The sequence below is a fragment of the Antedon bifida genome, chromosome 4 (assembly GCF_963402885.1).
Source record: "Antedon bifida chromosome 4, ecAntBifi1.1, whole genome shotgun sequence".
Taxonomy (NCBI): domain Eukaryota; kingdom Metazoa; phylum Echinodermata; class Crinoidea; order Comatulida; family Antedonidae; genus Antedon; species Antedon bifida.
In genome coordinates, this window is record NC_136229.1 from 17,247,392 (window position 1) to 17,269,159 (window position 21,768).

General features: G+C 34.3%; 2 protein-coding genes across 5 annotated transcripts in view; one reads left to right on the top strand and one right to left on the bottom strand.

The window, feature by feature from the left end:
* LOC144840605 (mitochondrial thiamine pyrophosphate carrier-like) overlaps positions 1 to 7,196 on the bottom strand; it is a 49,157-nt gene extending 41,961 nt beyond the window's left edge. For 3 of the 4 annotated variants that reach the window (XM_078696480.1, XM_078696483.1, XM_078696482.1), the window contains exons 1-5: positions 6,942 to 7,196; positions 4,495 to 4,647; positions 4,193 to 4,375; positions 3,569 to 3,749; positions 2,854 to 2,967 (exon numbers count right to left, since the gene is read on the bottom strand). In XM_078696480.1, the coding sequence (XP_078552606.1) occupies positions 2,854 to 2,967; positions 3,569 to 3,749; positions 4,193 to 4,375; positions 4,495 to 4,647; positions 6,942 to 7,070 (760 nt within the window). In that variant the 5' untranslated portion in view covers positions 7,071 to 7,196. Of the gene's footprint in view, positions 1 to 1,301; positions 2,968 to 3,568; positions 3,750 to 4,192; positions 4,376 to 4,494; positions 4,648 to 6,941 lie in introns of those variants that run through there. The other variant, XM_078696479.1, reaches the window with a different exon arrangement.
* Positions 7,197 to 8,881: 1,685 nt separating this feature from the next.
* Positions 8,882 to 21,719, top strand: LOC144839221 (phospholipid-transporting ATPase ABCA3-like). The gene is made up of 20 exons (XM_078694534.1): positions 8,882 to 9,227; positions 10,162 to 10,440; positions 10,766 to 11,010; positions 11,609 to 11,849; positions 12,445 to 12,618; positions 12,845 to 13,026; positions 13,704 to 13,850; positions 14,019 to 14,291; positions 14,418 to 14,576; positions 14,889 to 15,099; positions 15,896 to 16,145; positions 16,334 to 16,587; positions 16,859 to 18,103; positions 18,449 to 18,648; positions 18,847 to 19,033; positions 19,221 to 19,333; positions 19,489 to 19,676; positions 20,016 to 20,186; positions 20,492 to 20,673; positions 21,228 to 21,719. Exons 1-20 carry the CDS (start codon positions 8,882 to 8,884, stop codon positions 21,431 to 21,433), a joined length of 5,253 nt encoding a protein of 1,750 aa, XP_078550660.1. The 3' UTR covers positions 21,434 to 21,719.
* Positions 21,720 to 21,768: the final 49 nt, after the last annotated feature.

Genomic DNA, 21,768 nt, shown 5'->3' on the forward strand with positions numbered 1-21,768 from the left:
TTCACAGGAAAGTCTCCACTGAATAGGGTTGTCCCCTGAATAGGGGTGTACCACAGTGTAATACAAAATCAATGAAATACACACCATTGTGACAGGATTCAGTACTGACTGAAGAAAACAGATTTATGTGTACAGAATTTTTTTTTTAAAGCTCTGTCGACACATCAAACTTATATGGACATGATGTCATATCACTACTATATTTGGGCATATCACTACCATATTTGGGCATATCACCACCATAATTGGGCACATCACACTAATTCCTCCGTGGCTAAACCACCAGTGATTGTGGAGTACATTCACAAAGCAACAACGTGATTGAAATCACAAAGTAACGATGATAATTTACGTGAAGAGGAAAATTACAGTAATTAAATTCAAATTAAAAAACTTATTATCATGCATTATGCATGCCAGTAAAATCTAACAAAAAGCAGTTATCTCAGATATCTATGAACAATTGACTATATTTCAATAAGCAACAAACAATGGGTTGAATAGATCTGTTTGCAGAGGAAGTGTCCATCATAAACCTGCTTGGTTTGAGGCTAATTGACTCACTGGCCGCAAGTAATTGTGTACAATGTGCACCTGATGGTTGTGATTTGCATTGGGTTAGCAACAATAAACAGATAATACAAAATGTATTGGAAGTTCACAAGAACTTATGTTAATATTAAATAGTTAAATTTATTAGTCACACACAAAGTGTACACAGTGTGTACATATAGACATGTTGGTTCACCCTAACGTATTGTAATGCAATTTTTTTTTTGTTCATTGGGCTTGATAATGACCCCATGGTGGGGATGAAACGTCTTTTTTAAGCGTTATTTTCCTATTATTAATGTCATTTTTACCCGATAATCTATCTGCCAAATATGGATTACATTAATCCATATTAGTTTGGGGCTAAACATGTACAGGGTTCACCTAATGGTATGGATTTGTATCCAGTTCCAACAATAAACAAATATAGTATACAATTTAGTGCAGGGTCAACAGACCAGATAACCTAAATGGCGAGTCATTTAAATTCACACATCCCTAGCATTACAAGGTGATAAAATAAATAAGATGCAATATATTACGAAATATAGTAGAATTGGTATGAATGAAGTGGCAAATAAACGGATTTTATTTATTACAAATGGTATAAATGTAGTGGAAAAAACCAAAGAATGCAAAGTATAGTATTCATGAGTATAGTGGTGGAATAGTGAACAACAACAACAGTGAAACAGCGATTTCTTGAAATTAAATTGACTATTATTAAACAAATACAAAACAAATTAGTTTATGGATTTAAATTTATTAAATATTAAAACAATTTACAATATAAATATTATAATACTGAATATAATAATTATTGCTTGGTGGGTTATTCTTGTGCGTCTTGTGTGTTTTAATACAAAAAACTGCTAAACATTTTATAAATAAAAATCTAAAAGTGTATACAAACGAACTGAAATATTTAAGGCTGTTCTGGTGGATCTTTTAAAATCTATTTCATGAGATTGAGGGCCTACGGCATAAAAAAATAACACACATAGGTAACTGGATTTCATTGCCTATTTCTGCGATTTTACAATTATATTTTTTTTGTAATTTATTTGTTTTGAAAAGTGAATTGTATATATTATTTTCTTAAAGATGTATTGTCCCTTTGTCAAATTCAAAAAAAAAAAAAAGATTTAAAAAAAAAGTGGGTCATTTTGAAGTATCATAATAGTTATTAATTTTCACCAAAAATGAGTCGAAAAAAAAATCATTTAATTGAAATACAGATGTATTTTGGTTAAAAAAGTTTTCTATCAAAACATATTTTATAATGCAACGCCCTTATTTGGCTACTCTGTATACATAATCATAAAACTTCCTCGCAATCTGTGTGAAAACACCTTCTCATCCGTAACGAGTTGTAAACAATCCTAATTAGCATCATGCATAATGTATACTCATGGTTTGAAATCTTTGTTTACTTTCGCTCAAGACGATTATCCAGACGAAATGTAATCAAATTAATTTAGCTGTTAATTACGTAAAATTGTTGTTTTTGGCTCGAATTTTAGACTTAAGATGAATAACTTTAATATTACTTTGATATTGCCAATTTAAATTTAAAATATTTTGACCTTCATTTTTTTGTGTTTCAAGGGACAATACATCTTTAAGCACTGATGCAAAATTTTTAAGAAATTGCTTTTAGTTCATATCTACATCTGAAGTGTCTTTCACACCTGCATGGAGTGTCGCGGAAACGAAATGTCTACTTTTATTCGCCAGAGCCAGTGTGAAAGATGCTTAAACATAGCCTTTTGAATAATATTTTGCTAATAGGCTATTGATCAATATAAAAATATTAATTAAAATTTTAAATACTCGCTAATATGCATATTATGTTCACCTATAATTCAGTGGATATATTTGTATAAATTGCAATTATAGTGTTATCCCTCATATGTGAAATTAGTATTTGCATTTTAAAAAAATTAATCAACTATTAAAACAATGTTTCACGGCAATCTTAGCTATTTGAATGAATTTTAAAACAATTATGTCCGAGGTTGTCCGTTGCTGAGATGAATATATTTATTGTTGCTATGACAATTATAGAGATTGTTGTTAGTTACCTTGACAATAATTAAAGTTGTTGTCAGCTGCTATGACGATATGATAATATTGCACAAGTCTGTTCATAGACAGAGAATGTAAGACCCGCAGTGACGACCGCTTTTAATAGACTTGGCGACAACCCTTTATAAAACCCCAAAAAACCTTCTCTTTTAACTATTGAACATATACAATGGTAGAAATTAGAGCCTTGGGGTGGAGAACCAAAAGACTTACGGGCTTCCTCAAAGCCTATGACTTGAAGCCTCTTCTTTATGAGATCTAGTGGGTAGATAATGATCTTGGAACACAGGCCAGCACCAGATCCACAAATTCCACTTCCAATAGCTCCTAAAAAGACAAATACATAGGAAATGAAACTTTTTTACCTTTACCCTTTTCACACCTGCAAAACGTACTAACTCGTAACCAGGTTTGCATAATGTGAAGACAATTTTCTGGAAATTCACCCGAGATTTTACAAGGAACCCATGTGAAATCTTGGGAGAAAAACACACCAATGAGAGGCCTGCTTTTGTTTGTCTTTTGTTACTGCACGCATGTATTACCCTGGTAATAAACTGAGCATAGAAATCAAATAGCGCGTGCAACTATGCTTTCTCCCAAGATTTCTGAGGGTTCGCGTATGATCATATGAACTATTAATACAAAGAAACGTGTAATAAATCGGGATATCAAACCTGGTTACTTGTTAAAAATTATGCAGATGTGAAGTTGCTCTTCTCTTCTATTGTTTCCTTTATTTTTACTTGTCAAATATTATTAAAATTATTATTGCTCGATCAATTGTAATTTAATGAAATGTTAAGATGTTGGTCTTGTGTACAAAACTACACATAATAAAAAAAACTGGACACCATTAAAAAAAGAGTTGGGTATTGCATCCCTTGTATGTAACCAAGGAACACTATATAACAAATCTAAGATCTACCTATTTCATTCTTCTTCGACATGACTGGTTTCCACAAAGTCTTGAAAAATGAATAAAAGCCAAATTGAAGACCGTTGTAAGGAAAAAGCTGGATGAGAGTGGGGGTCAACCCTTTGTAAAATGTGCGTATACCCGCCTCTTGGTACATCATACCTACAGCATGTCTAATACCTGTATATACCTACAAAAAAAAAAGTTTTATGTTTTATACCTTATATTTAAAAAATACAACATAACTAGGCACATCCTCAAATGGAACCTCCAAGTAAAAGAAATTAAGGAAGAAAAGAAACACCTAGACGAAAGGACTGGACAAGGAGGTGAAGAAGGCCAGTTACAACTGGACAGTGGTGGATGGAATCGGCCAGAATTGAGTGAGATGGAAACAGGTAGTTAATGGCCTATGCACTGCTAGGTGTAACAAGGCCTCTGTATTGTAAGTAACAACAGGGTTGAATACCAATCACATTATTACTATATTATTACTACCTGACCCATACACAAAAGAAGAGTTTTTAAATACGGTTTCTCCCCAATTCTTTAATTTTGGTCATAGATAAAATTGTTGAAGGTTTAAAGCAGGCTTGACGTTGGATTGACAGAACTCACCGCCAAAGGCCTTACCTTTGGTTCTCCCTGGGACACAAGACGAGTCCGTAAGACATCAATAGGCTGAGATACACAGGTAGATGCACATCCAGCAATACCTCCACAGAAAAAATGATAGACTGGTTTGTAAACCGGCTGTGTAAGATTCTCTGGCAGCAAGTAATATGTATTCTTAGTTAGAAATTCAAAAGAGACAAACTGAAAGAAAAAAATAAAGATTAACATACATCACATTTGTAGATGTGTTTACATTTTTGTATTAAAATTACTTTAGTTAGTGAGGAAAAAACAATAACGAACTGATGATAATGACTAACCTGTGATATTCCAAAGATAACAGAGAGACCCTGAGCAGCTACATGACCCTTCCAGAGGGCGAGGAGGCCTTCTTCTTGGTATATCTTGCCCACAGCCTGAGCAACACCAGTGTATTTGGAACCAGTTCCAAATTTCAATGGCTCCACTTGAAGCTATAGGTAGATAAAAATGTTGTAAAAAAACATGCTTGCATGGCCTACTTGTTTTAAATAGGGGACTGGCCTACTAGGTACGTACCTAGCTAGGCAAGGCCTATAGAGGGCATAGTCTCTTCTAGTCTAAGCCTTTTAATTGAAAAGGTATTTATATTTGTCCTTAAGCTTAACTGGAAACTGAGGAAATTCGGATTAGGCCCTCCACGGACCCACGGCAATGCAGCGCCTACCAGATCAGCACACCGACTCTTTTCGAATAGTTATAATTATAGTTTTAATTGATCGCTGTGGCCTAAAGATACGGTACCATATCCTAACTTCTGTGTGCTAAAGGTACGGTAAAATTACATTCCTACGATTCGGCCCGGGACGATTCGGCCCGGGACGATTCGGCCCTGAGACGATTCGGCACACTTAAATTGATCGGCTTTGATATGCATTTTATAAGCATAAAATAAGCTTTTTTCCCCAAACTTTATTTTCAGAGGGACTATGGGGTAGTACTACTAGGGATAAAGATGCAATAAAGCAAACATTTTGAAAACATTGTCGAAAATGATCACGAACGATGTAAACAAGTTACTGTTGGTCGCTTGGCGAATGCACAAAATAAACAAGGTTTTCGAAGTAATAAATTAAATATAAAATTAGGTTTTTTTAGTAATTTATTATATATAGTACATCAACATTGTCAATATCAATAAAATACGGATTGTTAAACACCTTTAAAAACTTGATAAATACCAAAAAAAAATAATATGAATTTGGTCTAAAGTGAGACGTTTCGGCCCACAAAGTGGGATGTTTCGTCCCTGAATCAACATTTTACTGCTGAAAATTTGCTGTTTTCAAAGAATATAAACCAAATCGGCATCACTGCCTACTGTAGCCTAAAAGTAAGACTAAGAGGGATATTCGATATCATTGTTGAAGTATAAAACCCAGAGTACATGTTATGATGATGAATTTGTCGATTTTTATTCTTAAAAGTTAACAAAAACCAGGTACAGTATCAACAGAAGAACAGTAACATTTTAGTTGTATTGACATTGATAAAATGTATTGAAATTGAACGTATTATTTTCACCAATAAATGCATTAAATATACGCATTACACTGAGTTTGTAGCCCTCTATTATAGTTGCTCTTTTTGCGCTCCATAGAAACGACAACATTGAACATGGAGTATGTGAAATTCATGAACCGTGTGCGAGAAACACGCATGTACAGTGTAAATTCTGCAATTTAAAGGATTTATTTGTTACTTTTTCTGTGATAGCGACTAGCAAAACCGCTAGAGGGCAGCAGACATCTTTAGGGAATAGACAAGTGTGACCCTTAACCTGTTAAAAAGGGGTCAACTTGCGCATGAATTTACGAACTCTGATTGGCTATTCAGAAAAAACGAATGACTGTACGATCTTCTCCGGAAAATTCCGATAAATAATTTGAAATTCCTTTGCCCACATGTCTTCGCGATGACATTTTATTTTGGGCTCGAAATGTTAGTAAAATCAGAAAAAATCGAAAACATGCCTAATATTTTGGGATTTTGCTTATATATTTTAGATATATTTATATTTTAACAGTGTACGCCTTTGGTTTTACATAAATATCACCTATATTGGATCACAAAAGGTTTTAAATCACCTGATGCTAGGTGAGTAAGCAATTCTAGGCCGCGAAGTCCCTGATGACGTCATCACACAGCCTGGCTGAGGTGGGGGTATTCCTCTGGGACATTCGCGCAGTCCGGGGAGAGGGTAAACATAAAATAAGTACTTTCTATCTTATTTTTGTGATTTTGACACAATTTCCAAACAAAATGTGGTACTATGCAAATATATATTTGTCACCATCAACTTTCTAATTAAAAATATGTTCATAAAATGTATTTATATGTGTTTTAGTAGTATTTTCACCCAGTGACTATTTGTGTACAAAGGTCACAAACGCGGGGTGGGGATTCCTATGTAAACAAAGCATAGTGATGAGTGCCAAATTTTACACCTTATTTTATTCATAACTTTCGAAATACTCAATCAATTTTGTTGATTTAAAGTTTAAAATGCTTATGATTATATACTCTTTCAAACTGAACACTATTCAAATGCAGAAAGATAAATTGAAAAATATATGCCAGTCCCTATCTGTGATTCTCCTTCGTAAAAGTATTATGAGGCCTATTTATATTATTATTCACGATAAAGTTACTTAACAAATTTGGAGTCGGAATAAAAGACAGGTGCGAAACGGAACTAGCGCCGGCTCTTGTGCTAGGCCTAGCCTACCTGAAATCTTATTTTGAGGACATCGAGCGGTTGAGCAACAGATCGAGTGATTACCCCGCTGACTGCACCGGCTGCAGCATGGTCAAATGGTGTCAACTTTCTTCGTTGATTTGGGTCAAATCCAACCATTTCAGCTCGTAATTAATTAGATATTACGATAATGGCGGCGACATTGTATTTCATCATACTTTTAGCCCAACCATTCTTTATGTTTTTTGGCAAAATCCGATCATTGAAGCGAAATGGAAACATAGAAGATCGTCGCCGCCGTGAACGTCAAAAAAAAATCGAATGATGTGTTTGTGTGTGGTGTCCTCCTCCTCTTCCACTGAGATAAATCGTTGGTGGCGTTGCACTTTTTTTCACCCACTGTTGTAGCTATGTATGTCATAGAGATAATAGTGGACTATAATATCGCTATGGTATTGTACATGTCATAAAAATATTTAAAAACTCAAAAGTTTATCAATGATTTTAATGCATTTATTGTTCTCTCTTTCCCAATAACCTCTCAATTATCAACGTTTTTATGAACCACTGGAATCAAGGGTAGTCTATATTTTCTCAGTCTGGTGGAATAGATTAGCCTTTTTTCAACAGGAGTCGAGATTACATTAAATTAATCGAACTGAATTTAGGCCATTTAGCCTATTAAAATCGTAATATAAAGTGTAATTACATTTTAAAATTAACACTTAAACGCCAACAAAAATTGTATTTAATGCCTTCTAGTATATTCATTTATATAATATTTTAATGTTACATAACTCGTTGATAACGTATTAAATTATCAAAACTAAGCTATCATTTTGTAAACAGCATGGCAAATAGTAATTTTCAACGGATTTTTGATTGATTGAATTGAATTGATTGAATTTATTTGATGCTCAACATTAAAATTACATACAGACAAAGACAAAATAACGAGCATCAGGAACACCCATTAGGCCGGAAAAACCAGCCCATTTAATTTCCAATGGTGTCCAAATTGCACATAATAAACAATAAAAAATACATAACATTTATAAAAAAATACATAAAAAAACACTTGCACTGATGGAGGGCTAGTGTTGCCCGAAAGCTCTGCTAACTTTTCTGGCTGTTTTACTTATCGTTTTTTAGCTTTTCGCTTTTTTTTTGTATCTCCATTGAGATCCAGCCACTGATACCCACAGCATTGTCATTTTTTCAGTAATTTGCCTTTGGATTCATAAAAAAATATAAATATATATATACATTAAAAATAAAGCCCAGTAAAACAGAGAAATATAAAGAGATAGCAAAAAAGTAATGATCATTATACTTCAAGTGCCGATTTTATATATTTATTTATTTATAAGAATGAACCGATTTCCTAAACTCACTAGAATGTTTTCAACGTCATTTCATCATCAGTGGCTAATTATTGTGTATTATTTTATAGTATTATAGTACGGTATTTAGTTGATTAACTAATATATTGTATTGAAACATTTTTAGCTGTGTGCTATCGTTTTGTACTTTTTATAGGCCTATACCGTATCAAATGAATCAAAATAAATACATTTGAGATAAACCGAAATATTTTATTCAGAAAAATTGTCGCAAAAATAGAATTAAAAATAAAAATAGACCTAGGCCTATAGCCTACAACTTAAAATTAAAATAATTCGGTGACAGTTCAGCGGACGTAGCGCGTATTTGCTTATTCATCATCAGTATTATTCTTAATGATAATAGTTAACTAATTAAGATAAACAAAAATGGACTTTTGTACCTTGCACTCTGGTTGCATGCAGAGTGACCGCCTCTCACATGCTATAAATGAAGTAATTTATATAACAACAGCCTATTATGAACATCATAGTTGCTTTCACGACTTAATCGGTAACCAAAGCACATAGCAACTCCAGAACATCGACATGTATGCTTTGTATTAATGTTTAAAGAATAGATTCAATATGGCCGGTTTTAAGCAATTTGGACTTTTATTTTGGAAAAATTGGATACTGCAAAAACGAAAGCCTCTGGTAACCGTCTTTGAAATCGGACTTCCGATAATATTCGCAGCGCTTTTATTGATTGCTAGAGGTTTTATTGAACCAGTGGATTACACCAAACCAACTATTTATGGGGACTTTCAAGTAAATAATTTACCATGGAATCTGACCCCACCCGTTCATCAAGTTATACCCCCTTATCATTGGGATGTTTTTTATTCACCGAATGTGTCTGTTGTGGATGACGTCATGGAGAATTTTAAAAGCAATCTTGATATAAGGTTTAGGCCTATCAACATCGGAAAAAGTAAGTAGGTATTTACGTAATCATAACGTATACGTGTATTTTATTAATTTTAGTACGTTCATACGGGAGTGTCAAAGTCAATGCATGCGTCACTCTTCTTAGTTATGCGTCACTGCAGAGTAATTCCTCCATAAACTATTTAGATGATGGTTGATCGATTTACAATCAATTAATTATTGTTATGTTCTTTAGACTTACAAATATTTTAATAGTTGATAGGGAATTTGTAGTATTGTTTTCATATCTAGTAGGCCCAATACAATATGAATAGGAGAAATATTTGTAATTTGTTATAGGTCCTTATTTGTAATTTTGTATTCAAATCTTTTCTGTAAAAGACCAAGATTAAATCACACTTATTACAAAAATATTTGAGTGTATAAAACAACTTTGCGTATGGGGTGCAGTGGAGCCAATGATTGGAGTGGTATTATTCATAATTTGGTATTACGTAACAATATATCGCCCTCTACAGCCCAAAAACTTTTTTGTGAAAAATAATATATCGCGTTCTCTTGGCAATTTTTTTTGTATGGCCAGTAAAAACACAAATAAGCTACATTATGTAGGCCTAATACTAATAGTGAAGGATTGTTAAAACGTGCTTCCTTGCCCAGGCCTAATCATAGAGTGTACGTACAGTACTAAGTATACATAATTAGAGTATTAGCTAGAGGGGCCTTAAGCTAGGCCTAACTGAACTAGGCCTAGGTTTAGCTATAGCCAGTAGGCTGGCCGGCCAGGCATATTATTAGTCAAGCCTGCTGGATGGGATTGCTAGGCCTAAAGCTGAAGGAGAAATTCACACTTTTGTTATAACTGGCTGGCGTATTTAAGAAAGCCTAGGCCTATGGGCCTTTTGTGATTAGCATTAAAAGTTTCAAATTTAATGGTAACCATCTTTTATTGTTTTTAAATTAAATTTTTTTTTTAGCAATTGGATTCAAAGACGAAGAAGATTTATTGGTAGCAATCAGAAACGAGAACACAACATACTCCAATGTTCTTGGCGCTGTTGTCTTTAATAATGAATTCCCAGATCCATACAACTTACCGTCTAACTTAAACTATAGCATTCGTTTGAGTCCAAATCCACGCAACGTATTAGTTGATGCTTTCTCAGATAGTCAACGATGGTACACAGGGTTTCTATATCCTTTATACCAAGCTGCTGGACCAAGAGAAAAAAATGAAACATGGGGTGGTACACCAGGTAAAATGTTTAATTATATGAAAATCAGTTACCACTATGTGATTGGTTAATAGCTGGTCTAATAGTGCATACATACACAAATCTAATTTACACATCAAAAAGGTTAAATTTCTGAAAGATTAATAGCAATTAGATTAATATAAATATAACAAATACGAAAATTACACAATTAAAAAACTGAATTGCAACAACAATTTGTATACAGTATAAAAGGCCGCATCACTGGAAAATTACTTCCATTTGGACTTCAGTATAATACCAAATATGGTGCAAGACTAGAGTGTTATTGTTGTGTAAATTTTATATTTTGTATGTTTTATTTTAGGTTATCAGGCGGAAGGCTTCCTACCAATACAGCATGCCATTGATAATGCATTAATTCAGTTCCTTGGATTCTCAACTGAGAATATTACTACAGTGTTGCAGCGTTACCCATACCAAACCTATTTCCAAGATGATTTCGTCATCTTCATACAAACAAACATGCCCGATCTTATTATGATTAGTTTGGTGTTTGTCGCCCTCAATATTGCTAAGAACGTTGCTTATGAAAAAGAAAAGCGCCTTAAAGTAAGATTTATTTTAATTATTTAATTTAGAGTTATTTTTGTATGTTTTATTTATAGTGAAATAATAAATAATATTTAATCTATGTAATAATTTTGTATATACTGTTTTATACTATAGTAGAACCCCTTCATTTGGGACACCCAATTCAGGGGAAACCTCTATTCAGGAGACGCTTTCCTGTGAAATGAACAAGGAGCAACATGTGTTTGAACACTACACCTTACCACTATTAAGGGGAAACTTTGTTCAGTCCTAATGTGTCCTTTCAATAGGGTTCTGTTCTGTACTATAGAAAAATAGTTTTCCATGTACATTTGTCTAAAGCTCTGTCTACACTTTCAAACTTTATGTGACAAAAAAATGATGATGATGTCATATCACTACCATATTTGGACACATAAAACTTTTTTTGTAAAACTAGTTTGATAGTGTAGACAGAGCTTTAGAATGAATAAGGAGATATTTGATCTGATTGTATGGCCTTTTAAATTCAAATGTTATCTACCAACCTGTCTCCAACTCACAGTAGGCGGGGGCCAAACTGAACCATGCCAGTCAAGTCAAAATCCTACATAATATATTTTACTTACTTTTCCAGGAATCGATGAAGATGATGGGCTTGAGTAACTGGGTACATTGGCTAGCTTGGTTTGTCAAATACCTCATCTATCTCATCATCACAGTAGCAATTATGACATTGTTCTTCACCGTGAAAGTCAAGAAAGTCAACGCGGCTGTCCTCAACAATACAGATCCAACTGTAGTGTTTGTCTTCCTTTTGCTGTACTCCATCGCTGTCATCAATTGGTGTTTTCTCATCAGTGTTTGCTTTTCAAAAGGTATGTAAGCATATTTTTTAACCTGTGGTTAGCGTAGTTGTAACTTGGTGACTACTGGATCCAGTGTTCAAATCCTGTTTTTAGGATGTTTTCCCATTCTCAACTCCACTTGTTTCAATTACTTCGTTTTTATAGATGAGCTTTTGTTTGTTCTGTGAAACAAATTGTCTTAATTTGGCAATTTATGTTGTTCCAAAAGAATAATTTGATGGGGTTTTTTATATTTTAAAAAGAATAAAGCTCTGTCTACACTTTCAAACTAGTTTGACAAAAAAAGTGTGATGTACCCAAATATGGTAGTGATATGACACATCATCATGTCTATATATGGGCACATCACATTTTTTTGTTACATAAACTTTGAAAGTGTAGACAGAGCTTAACAATATATACTGTATATGACCGCGCTCAGTGCCAGGAAATTAGGGATGGTATTATACTCGGATGGCATTAACAATGGAATTTACCAAAGTATTGTGTCCGAATTTAGCCTACATTAGGGTGTGGGATTATGCTTGGTCATATCTTTATACAAACTAGATTGAAATACCTATTTGATTTTTTATTCTAATGTGTTTACTGTGTCACTTTCCAGCTAACAATGCAGCGGTAGCAGCTGGCCTACTGTGGTTCATTACATACCTACCATTCTGGTTTTTGGTGATTCGGTATCGTTCTGCAACTGCTGGTGTTAAGTTTGGGCTATGTGTATTGCCAAATACTTGCATGGGACTTGGGACCTTTATTATTGGCCTACATGAAGGCACTGGTAAGAATAACCATAGAATTGCTGTACATCATGGCCAAACCATGTTTTTAGTTATTTAGTGTGTACTGAAATGAACTTGTTTTTAATGATATTCATGGTTCGAGATGGTGATTCAGCTTCATTAAAATGAACAATTTTGGCATACGTGGCGTGTCATACCTACATTATAAAAAACTAACTAGGGACTTGTGTCAAGTCTATTAATGATGATGTAATTGTTTCACAGGTGAGGGCGCTCGTTGGGATAACATCGGTGAACCAGTCACTGTGGACGACAACTTTGCCTTTGCGTGGGCGATGTGCATGCTACTGTTTGATGCTTTTCTCTACGGAGTTTTAACGTGGTATGTCGATGCAGTCTTTCCTGGAGAATTTGGAATCCCAAAACCTTGGTATTTTCCATTTACAGTATGTATGGTCGTTTTTCTGAAATAATAAATTGAAGCTCTGTCTACACTATCAAACTTTATTTGACAACAAAATGTGATATTGGGCATATCCCTACCATATTTGGGCACATGGGCACTTTTTTTGTTTGATAGTGTAGACAGAGCTTTAGAATGAATAAGGAGATATTTTATCTGATTGTACGGTAGTTTTTTATTTGCCTTTTAAATTTAAATGTTATCTAGCAACCTGTCTCCAACTCACATTAGGTGATCAGGGCCTGATAGGTTTGATAGTGTATACAGAGCTGTAAAGATGGTAAACATTAAAAATCAAAATGGTAAAAATAGTACATCAAGGAACGTATGACTACTTGAATGAATAATAATATTTATTTCACTTTTTGCATATAACAGTTTGTACATGAAATATAAGATTTGAATAATTATAAAATAAAATGAAAGTACAATCATTATATTCAGTGTAAAAGGAACTCTGTAAATAAGCAAGCTTTTAGTTGTAGAGCCCTGAGAAAAGTAATAAACCAGAGAAATATTTCTGAGAAAAATACTTTTTGTTGTATGAATTATCTGCTTAGTACAGTATTTGTGGAACAAAAATCATAAATTTAACAGTGATGTACGTTGTAAGGAATTGTGTTGATATTGTATGTAATTCTTCTCTTTTTTGGAATATAGAAATCATACTGGTGTGGTATGCCAACTGCAGTACATGTCGGGGGGCAGAATGATCCTCTTGGAAAGAAGGAATACGAGAACGAAGACTTATTTGAAGTAGACCCAATTGGCCTGGCACCTGGAATACAGTTTAGGAAACTCAAAAAGGTTAGTTCATGTTTATTATTTTTAATAGTTAGGTAAATACAATTTTTTTTTTAATAGACCCATTAATGACAGTAAAATCACTGTTTAAACCATGATGGAACTCCCCACTTTTTGAGTGTGGTGTATATTTATTTGATTGGTGTTTAAAAAGAAGGTACTTTTTCGCAGATGTTTAAGGAAAAGACAGCCGTTAATGAGATCTCAATGGATATGTACGAAGGTCAGATAACTGTGCTTCTTGGGCACAACGGGGCAGGCAAGACCACTACAATGTCTATGTTGGTAGGCCTGATACAACCAACGAGTGGAAGAGCTTACGTCAATGGCTATGACATCAAAAGAGAGATAGAGGGAGTGCGTACTAGCCTAGGACTATGCCCTCAACATGATGTACTGTTTGATGATTTGACAGTTCAAGAACACTTGGAATTTTTTGCAAAGGTATATTTGTTTTTGTCATTGGAAAATTTATCCTCATAGTAGTGGTCTCTTTATTAGGGTGTCCCAAAGGAGGTGTTTTTTTTCCATCTTTATGTCAAATATTATATTGTCAGATATTTCTATTAGTTAAAAGGTCTAGAGGATGCCAATGAAGTCAAAAGTGAGGTTAACCATTACATTGAAGCTACCGGTCTGTCAGACAAACGGAACCAACTGTCCAAGTCATTATCAGGTGGCATGAAGAGAAAGCTGTCTGTGGGTATAGCACTGATTGCCAACTCAAAGGTAACATACACATTAATATAAACTTAGCAATAATTAATATAATCTTAATCTATTAAGAGGACATCATAGGGTTTCATTTGTTTCAGAGGAAAGTGTCCCTTTTATGGGGGGTTCTACTTTAAATCTGTGTCCGACCAATACAGGTCATAGACAGGAACTGCTTCCTGTGACCCCCAACCCTTTATGTTTCTGTATTGAAAAGTGGATATAACAAATCCTAACTGTAGAAAACTTCATCACAGAAGCTATATAAAGTAAATGCCAACCTCCTTGTCCTATGCAGCATACATTTATCGTTCTTTTCTTTAAAAGGTTGTGATGTTAGATGAGCCGACCTCTGGTATGGATCCTGATGCAAGACGTTTCACATGGGATCTGCTACAGCGTCACCGAGAAGGCCGCACAATCCTATTAACAACACATTTCATGGATGAAGCTGACCTCTTAGGCGATCGCATTGCCATTATGTCATCAGGACAGCTTCAATGCTGTGGCTCTTCATTATTCTTAAAAAAGAAATATGGTAATAGTTTAAAGCTCTTGTCTACACTATCAAACTTTATGTGATGTGCCCATATATAGACATGATGATGTCATATCTTTCATATATTTCATTTGCATTAGAAGCTTGGGGTAACACTTATAAAACTCATTTAAAACCAGTATATCTAACACAAAAACGTATTATACGCACATTGACTTATTCTGATAGATTAGCACCAACATCATTATGATTTAAAGAACTTAACATTTTAAATATTTATCAGCAGTATCAGTATTTAACTACTTTATTTGTTCATGATAGTTTACATGGTAAATTTCCGGAGACAACTGTATGTTGTATGTACCAAAATATAGAACAAATATAGGACAACATTCCATCATGTATTCTGGTGCAAAGCTCTGGAATGAAATCCCAGATGAATTAAGGTTTCTAACAAAAAGAAATGAAAACATACTATTTGTTTGTTTAGGATATTTATTTATATCAGAAGAGAATTATACTGTATATTTAAGAGAAAGTGTGTTTAAAAATTAAAAAAAAATGTTTTATGTATAATAATTTTTTAGACAGGTAGCCCTAATTTATTTATATAACTATTTATTTTTCAATGTTTAGGGGCCTTCTCTTGATATAATTATTATTATTTGTATGTTACAACGTTTATAATTTATATTAATAGGTAAAATAAAAATGAAAATGAAATATAGTGTGGACAGAGCTTTAATCATTCTAAGCTTCAATTATGGCAGTTATTACTACTGTTATATCATAATTTAATTATAAACTTACTGACCTTATTTGCATATTTAACCAGGTGTTGGGTATCACATGGTGATTGTGAAAGAACCAGTATGTGATGTACAGCGGATGCGAAACATCATTCAAACACATGTTCCCGATTCTGAGTTAGAAAGCAACGTTGGTTCTGAGATTTCATTCATTCTACCAAGTGAATCATCTGGAAAGTTTGAAGATCTTTTTGAAGAGTTGGAAAGTAACAAGGCCTCATTAGGGATTGCAAGTTACGGTGCTTCTGTTACGACCATGGAAGAAGTATTCCTTAAGTAAGTGCTACAGTGATTTTAAAGTATGATGCATAGCAAAGTTAGGCTTCTAATCCCAGAGGTATATTCCTTCTAGCAAAGTTATGCTAGTCTTCAAATCCAGTAGGTTTTTGTAGCAAAATTGTGCTAGGCTTCTTATCCAGGAGTTGAAGCATAATTATAATATTATATTATTTTAAAATGTTTAGAGCTGGAGAATCTATGGATGAAACCTTGAAAGACAAGCTGCAAAACTTAGGTCCTGCCGTAATAAAACCAAATGGCACATCAAACGGAAACATGTTAGCTATGGAAGAAAAAGATTTGAAGATGAATGGAAATCACACATACGGTAACATTACAGAGAGTAGCCTTATCCAGCCGACTTATGGAGCAGTTGATGGCAACGGACAAGCCAGTTTATTCCCGGAGGATACTGAAGTAGAAATAATGGAATCAACAGGTAGGATTTACTATCAATTATTTTAAGGTGCTCTAATCTTGAGAACCGCAGTTTATTGATTTGAACTAACGATGAAAGCGTATCCCCATACTTCTGTTTGAGTGCTGGCCTGAACTTTTACTTTCACTTTTCACTTGTTTCCACATTGCTTTAATATATTCAAAACCACAACGGAAATATAAGATACCTTTACCAGATTTAAAATAAAGGATGAAAAGTGAACTGAATGTCAGTGTTAATAAAAAGTAAATATATGTATCTTTTTTCTTAGAAAACCTGTTTAGAGATGCATACGATTCGAAACAACAAAACACTGGGATGACACTTTATGGACAGCAATTCTACGCAATGTTTATCAAACACATCGTACACTCTTACCGTAACTTATTAGTAGGCCTAATCCAACTTTCAATCCCACTTATCTTTGCTGCCTTGGCAATTATCATTATTAAAACAATCCCAAACGTTGGCGATTCTCCCGCCTTAGAGATATCAGTTGAGAGATACGAGTCTGAAATCGTAACACAAGCTTCTAGCGGTAACTACACATCTACCGCGCTATCGGAAACGCTCATGAATTGCTACGGAAACCAGTTTAAAAATAAGGAAAGCAGCGTATTTGTGGATATCAATGACGAGATTGATAAACCACAAGACATGAGGTCGTACCTCTTGAATATACAGAAAGGCGTAGAATCCGTGTTTTACCGGAAAAATCTCATTGCAGCCGAGTTCCTTCCAGATGGGGATGATAACGTTTATGCGAGAGGGTTTTTCAATAACCAACCGCTACATGTTCCACCATTGGCACTAAACGCGATCGATAACGCCGTTCTGAAATGCATGGCCAACGATAGTTATCATATTTCAACCTTAAACTTTCCATTACCAAGAAATTTAGAAAGACAAGCTGCAGATCAATCAAACTCGTTCGGTACAGGTTATGCGGTCGCGTTTGCAATTAGTTTCGGCATGGCGTTCCTTTCGGGTAGCTTCTCCGTCTTCCTCATCAAAGAGAGTTCTGTCAAATCAAAACATCTCCAGTTTGTTAGTGGTGTACGACTTTCAAACTTCTGGTTCTCCACTTTCTTGTGGGATATGATAAACTACATGGTTCCGTGCATATGTATTTGTATCCTGTTCGTCGCATGTAGCATAGAAGCTTACGTTGAAGACGGCCATATCTGGGAAATCCTTCTGTTGCTGTATCTTCACGGATGGGCGGTAATTCCAGTAACGTACCTGTTGTCGTTCATTTTTGACGTACCTGCCACCGGCTATGTTCGCATCGTTATAATCAATCTAGTGTTGGGTCTATTGCCATATTTTATCTTGAACTTCTTGAGCTTTGAGGCTTTTGATTTCCAAGAAGCAGCCAGAATATGTGATTGGATATTCATGTTGTCACCGCCATATTGCCTGGCAAGAGGATTTGACATCTTTTACAACAACTATCAAATTGAAACCATTTGCAGTTCCCTCGGTGATATTAGCAGACTATATTGTGAGACTGAAGGTAAACAGGCTTTGATGTCTTAAAATGGTAATACTGTAGGCCTATTAGCTTGGTGGTCCTGAGTCCAAATCCTGTCAGCCACAACTCCACTCCCAAAGACTTAAAAGACTATTTTTTGTAGAATATCATGTGAACGTTCTTTATCTTTATCACGTTCCACATATAAGAAGGATAGTGAATGGATTTGCCTAAATATATTTTTTTAAAAGCCCCAATAATAACTAGATTTTAATTCATCACTTTGACGAATTATAGCCAAATTAAAATAATTTTGTGTGTTTGGGATATTTGTCAATTCATACAGTATGTCATTTTTTTTACTACAATTTTTTTTTTGTATAACAGAAGTCGTTTACCAGGAGAACTATATTGCTTGGGGAGAAGGCGGTATTGGACGTTACCTCACATTCTTGGCGTGGGAAGGAGTTGTTTATTTTGCTGCAGTTTTTATGATTGACAACAAGTTTTTTCGGAAAATCTGTTATTCATTAAAATCTAAAAAAAACCAACATAAAGAAATTATTCAAGATGTTTCTGAAATCAAAGTATGTCAAAAGATTTTTATTCAATTCAGAATTCAAATCCATAGAGTAATAACATAGTACAGTATATGAGTACAAACAAAGAATAAACTTAACTGTACAGTAGTTTTCCAACCAAAGTATTGATGTCGAAAGGGCATGAACGAGTAGAATAAGTAGAGTTCAAGTAACTTGACTGTTTGTTTCTTTTTTTCATTAAAGGAAGATGAAGATGTTGCAGCAGAACGCCAACGTATTGATATGAGCCCAACGACCAATCTGAACCAGACAGACGCCCTCGTAATCAAAGATCTTCGGAAAATATACACATTAAGAGGTGCAAAGGGTCTGGTTGCTGTCAATGACATCACTGTGGGGATTCCCCTTGGTGAATGTTTTGGACTTCTTGGTAAGTTTCACATACACATAATAAGGGGCATATAGGATTAACCACTCCTAGTATTATATGGGGATTCCTCTTTGGTGAATGCTTTGGACTCCTTGCTGCTAGCTTGTATAGATTTTTTTTAAGCTGCAAAGGAATCAATACACCAAGTACCAACCATTATTAATTGTACTGTGGTTTTTTGTTTTAGGTGTGAATGGAGCAGGCAAGACTACCACTTTCAAGATGTTGACAGGTGATACCGCAATATCATCTGGTAATGCTTTCCTTGATGGATTTGATGTCAAAACAAACATTAAAAAGGTGAGATACATTAATTATGTTATACTGTATTAATTTAATAAGCAAATGCAAATGAGGCCTCTGTAGTACATTCATTAGCATAAATAAACATATACTATAAAATTAGTAATTAAAATTTATTCTCACAAAAATCATCACAAAACTTTTTATTCTAGGTTCAACAACGAATGGGATATTGTCCACAATTTGACGCCCTCATTGATCAGATGACTGGTCGAGAAACACTGACAATGTTCGGAAGGCTTCGTGGAATGCCAGAGAAATTGATTCCTGGAGAAGTTAACAGACTCCTAAAAGCATTGACCATTCAGCCTCATGCGGACAAAATGACCGGTGCTTATAGGTACATTTTTTTTCTTTTGACCATATAGAAATTAGAATAGAAACTGGTCGGTGGTCTTGCATGGCACCCAATAAATGTCTTTGTAAATGCGGTGAAGTACAGACTGACCTTCACGCATATGTGAATGCACACTTACTGCACACATACGCCAAAATTGTAATATACATTGCCATCGCCTTGTGTGTTTATTTTCTATTGAACCTTTATTACTGTCAAAATGTGTTTTTACTAATAAGTAGGTTGTACAGTATAAAACTCAGTGGAGTTAACTAAAACAATCATTTTTAATGCTAAATACGTTACTATTTACTATAATGATATTACTATTTATTTTTTCAGTGGAGGAAATAAACGTAAACTGAGTACAGCTATTGCATTGATGGGTGATCCACCAATCATATTCCTTGATGAACCTACAACTGGTATGGACCCTGTTGCTAGGAGGATGTTATGGGACACTCTATCCCAAGTTAGAGAGAGTGGAAAATGCATTGTTTTAACATCTCACAGGTAAAAATCCAAAATATGCACCAATAGGAAATATATGTTAACGTAAATAGATTATGTAAAATAAACTAGACGGGCACTCAGAGAGTGCAAACCTCTACCTGTAAGCATATTAAAATGTAATGACGTGTTCCCATACAACCTTTTGAGTAATCCTGCTAACTAACTAACAAATATAGAAAAAAAGAAACAAACACACACATGCCTAACCTCTCTGGTAAAAAATACACCGTTTTAAAATTTGGATTACGGTAGCTGTGAATAAATTAGTTCTAAGTAGGAGTGAATAACTTTATGTTTTTTTACAGTATGGAAGAATGTGAAGCGTTGTGTACAAGGCTAGCTATAATGGTGAATGGAACGTTCCGATGTCTTGGAAGCACCCAGCACCTTAAGCATAGATTTGGTGAAGGCTATACAATCCATGCTAAGATTGACAGTAGGAATGATATACAGCCACTGAAGGAGTTCATTGAGACAACGTTTCCAGGTTTGTAACGACAATAATCTGATTCATGTCATATACTGTATATTTTATGTATAGCTCAGTCTACACTATCAAACTTTATGTGACAAAAAAATGTGAAGTGCCCATATATGGACATGATGATGTCATATCACATATTTTGGCATATCACTACCATATTTGGGTACATCACACCTTTTTGTCAAACTGGTTTGATAGTGTAGTCAGGGCTTTACTTTGCACAACAATACCTTTGAAAATAAGAGAAATGTTCATCATTATTATAGAATGAAAAAATAGTACAAAATTATACTATTTATACCAAAATTAACCTGAATGTTTCTTCTGTGTATTTTAATATTGACGCAGAAAATACAAACATTTATTTTCACACACAATATCTCAACGTTAGAAAATGGTTAAATACTATATGCTACTCTATATATATATACCATGTGCTTATAATGTATGAAGATGAATAAACAGTATACAATGCAATGTGCTCTAAGTTTTTTGTAGCCCACAATCTATATTAATATTCTGTTTCCAATTTTCATTCAAACAATTTAATCTCTCAGATTGTGAATTGAAAGACGAGCATCAAGGAATAATCCATTATCATATCAAACGTTCCGATAAAACATGGGCCAATATATTTGGAATAATGGAAGGTGCCAAGGAAAAGTTCAGTATAGAAGATTACTCCGTTAGTCAGACTACTTTAGAGCAAGTTTTTCTTAACTTTGCTCGAGCACAGAGGGAAGATGATCGTGTCGTACAATAACATGTCATTGTTTTGTTGTACTTCATATAGTATAGAAATCAAATGCAATGTTCAATGTATTGTAGATAGCCTTAGTATACAGTAGTATTTATAACTTATAGTGAGATCATCTCAAACATATACTCACCAGCTTCTGGTGGGTGCGGCTTCCCAAGTTGTAAGCTGGTATTTATTTCAAACTTGGCAAAGAGAGGGATGAATATGAGTGCCTAGCTTACAGAAACAAGCCAAGTTGCCAGCATATAGACCTAGGTATACTGTAGTATACATTGAAACGGAGGAATGATAAAAGTCAAGGAACAAAATTATATTATCAAGAGAGTGACCAGTTTATA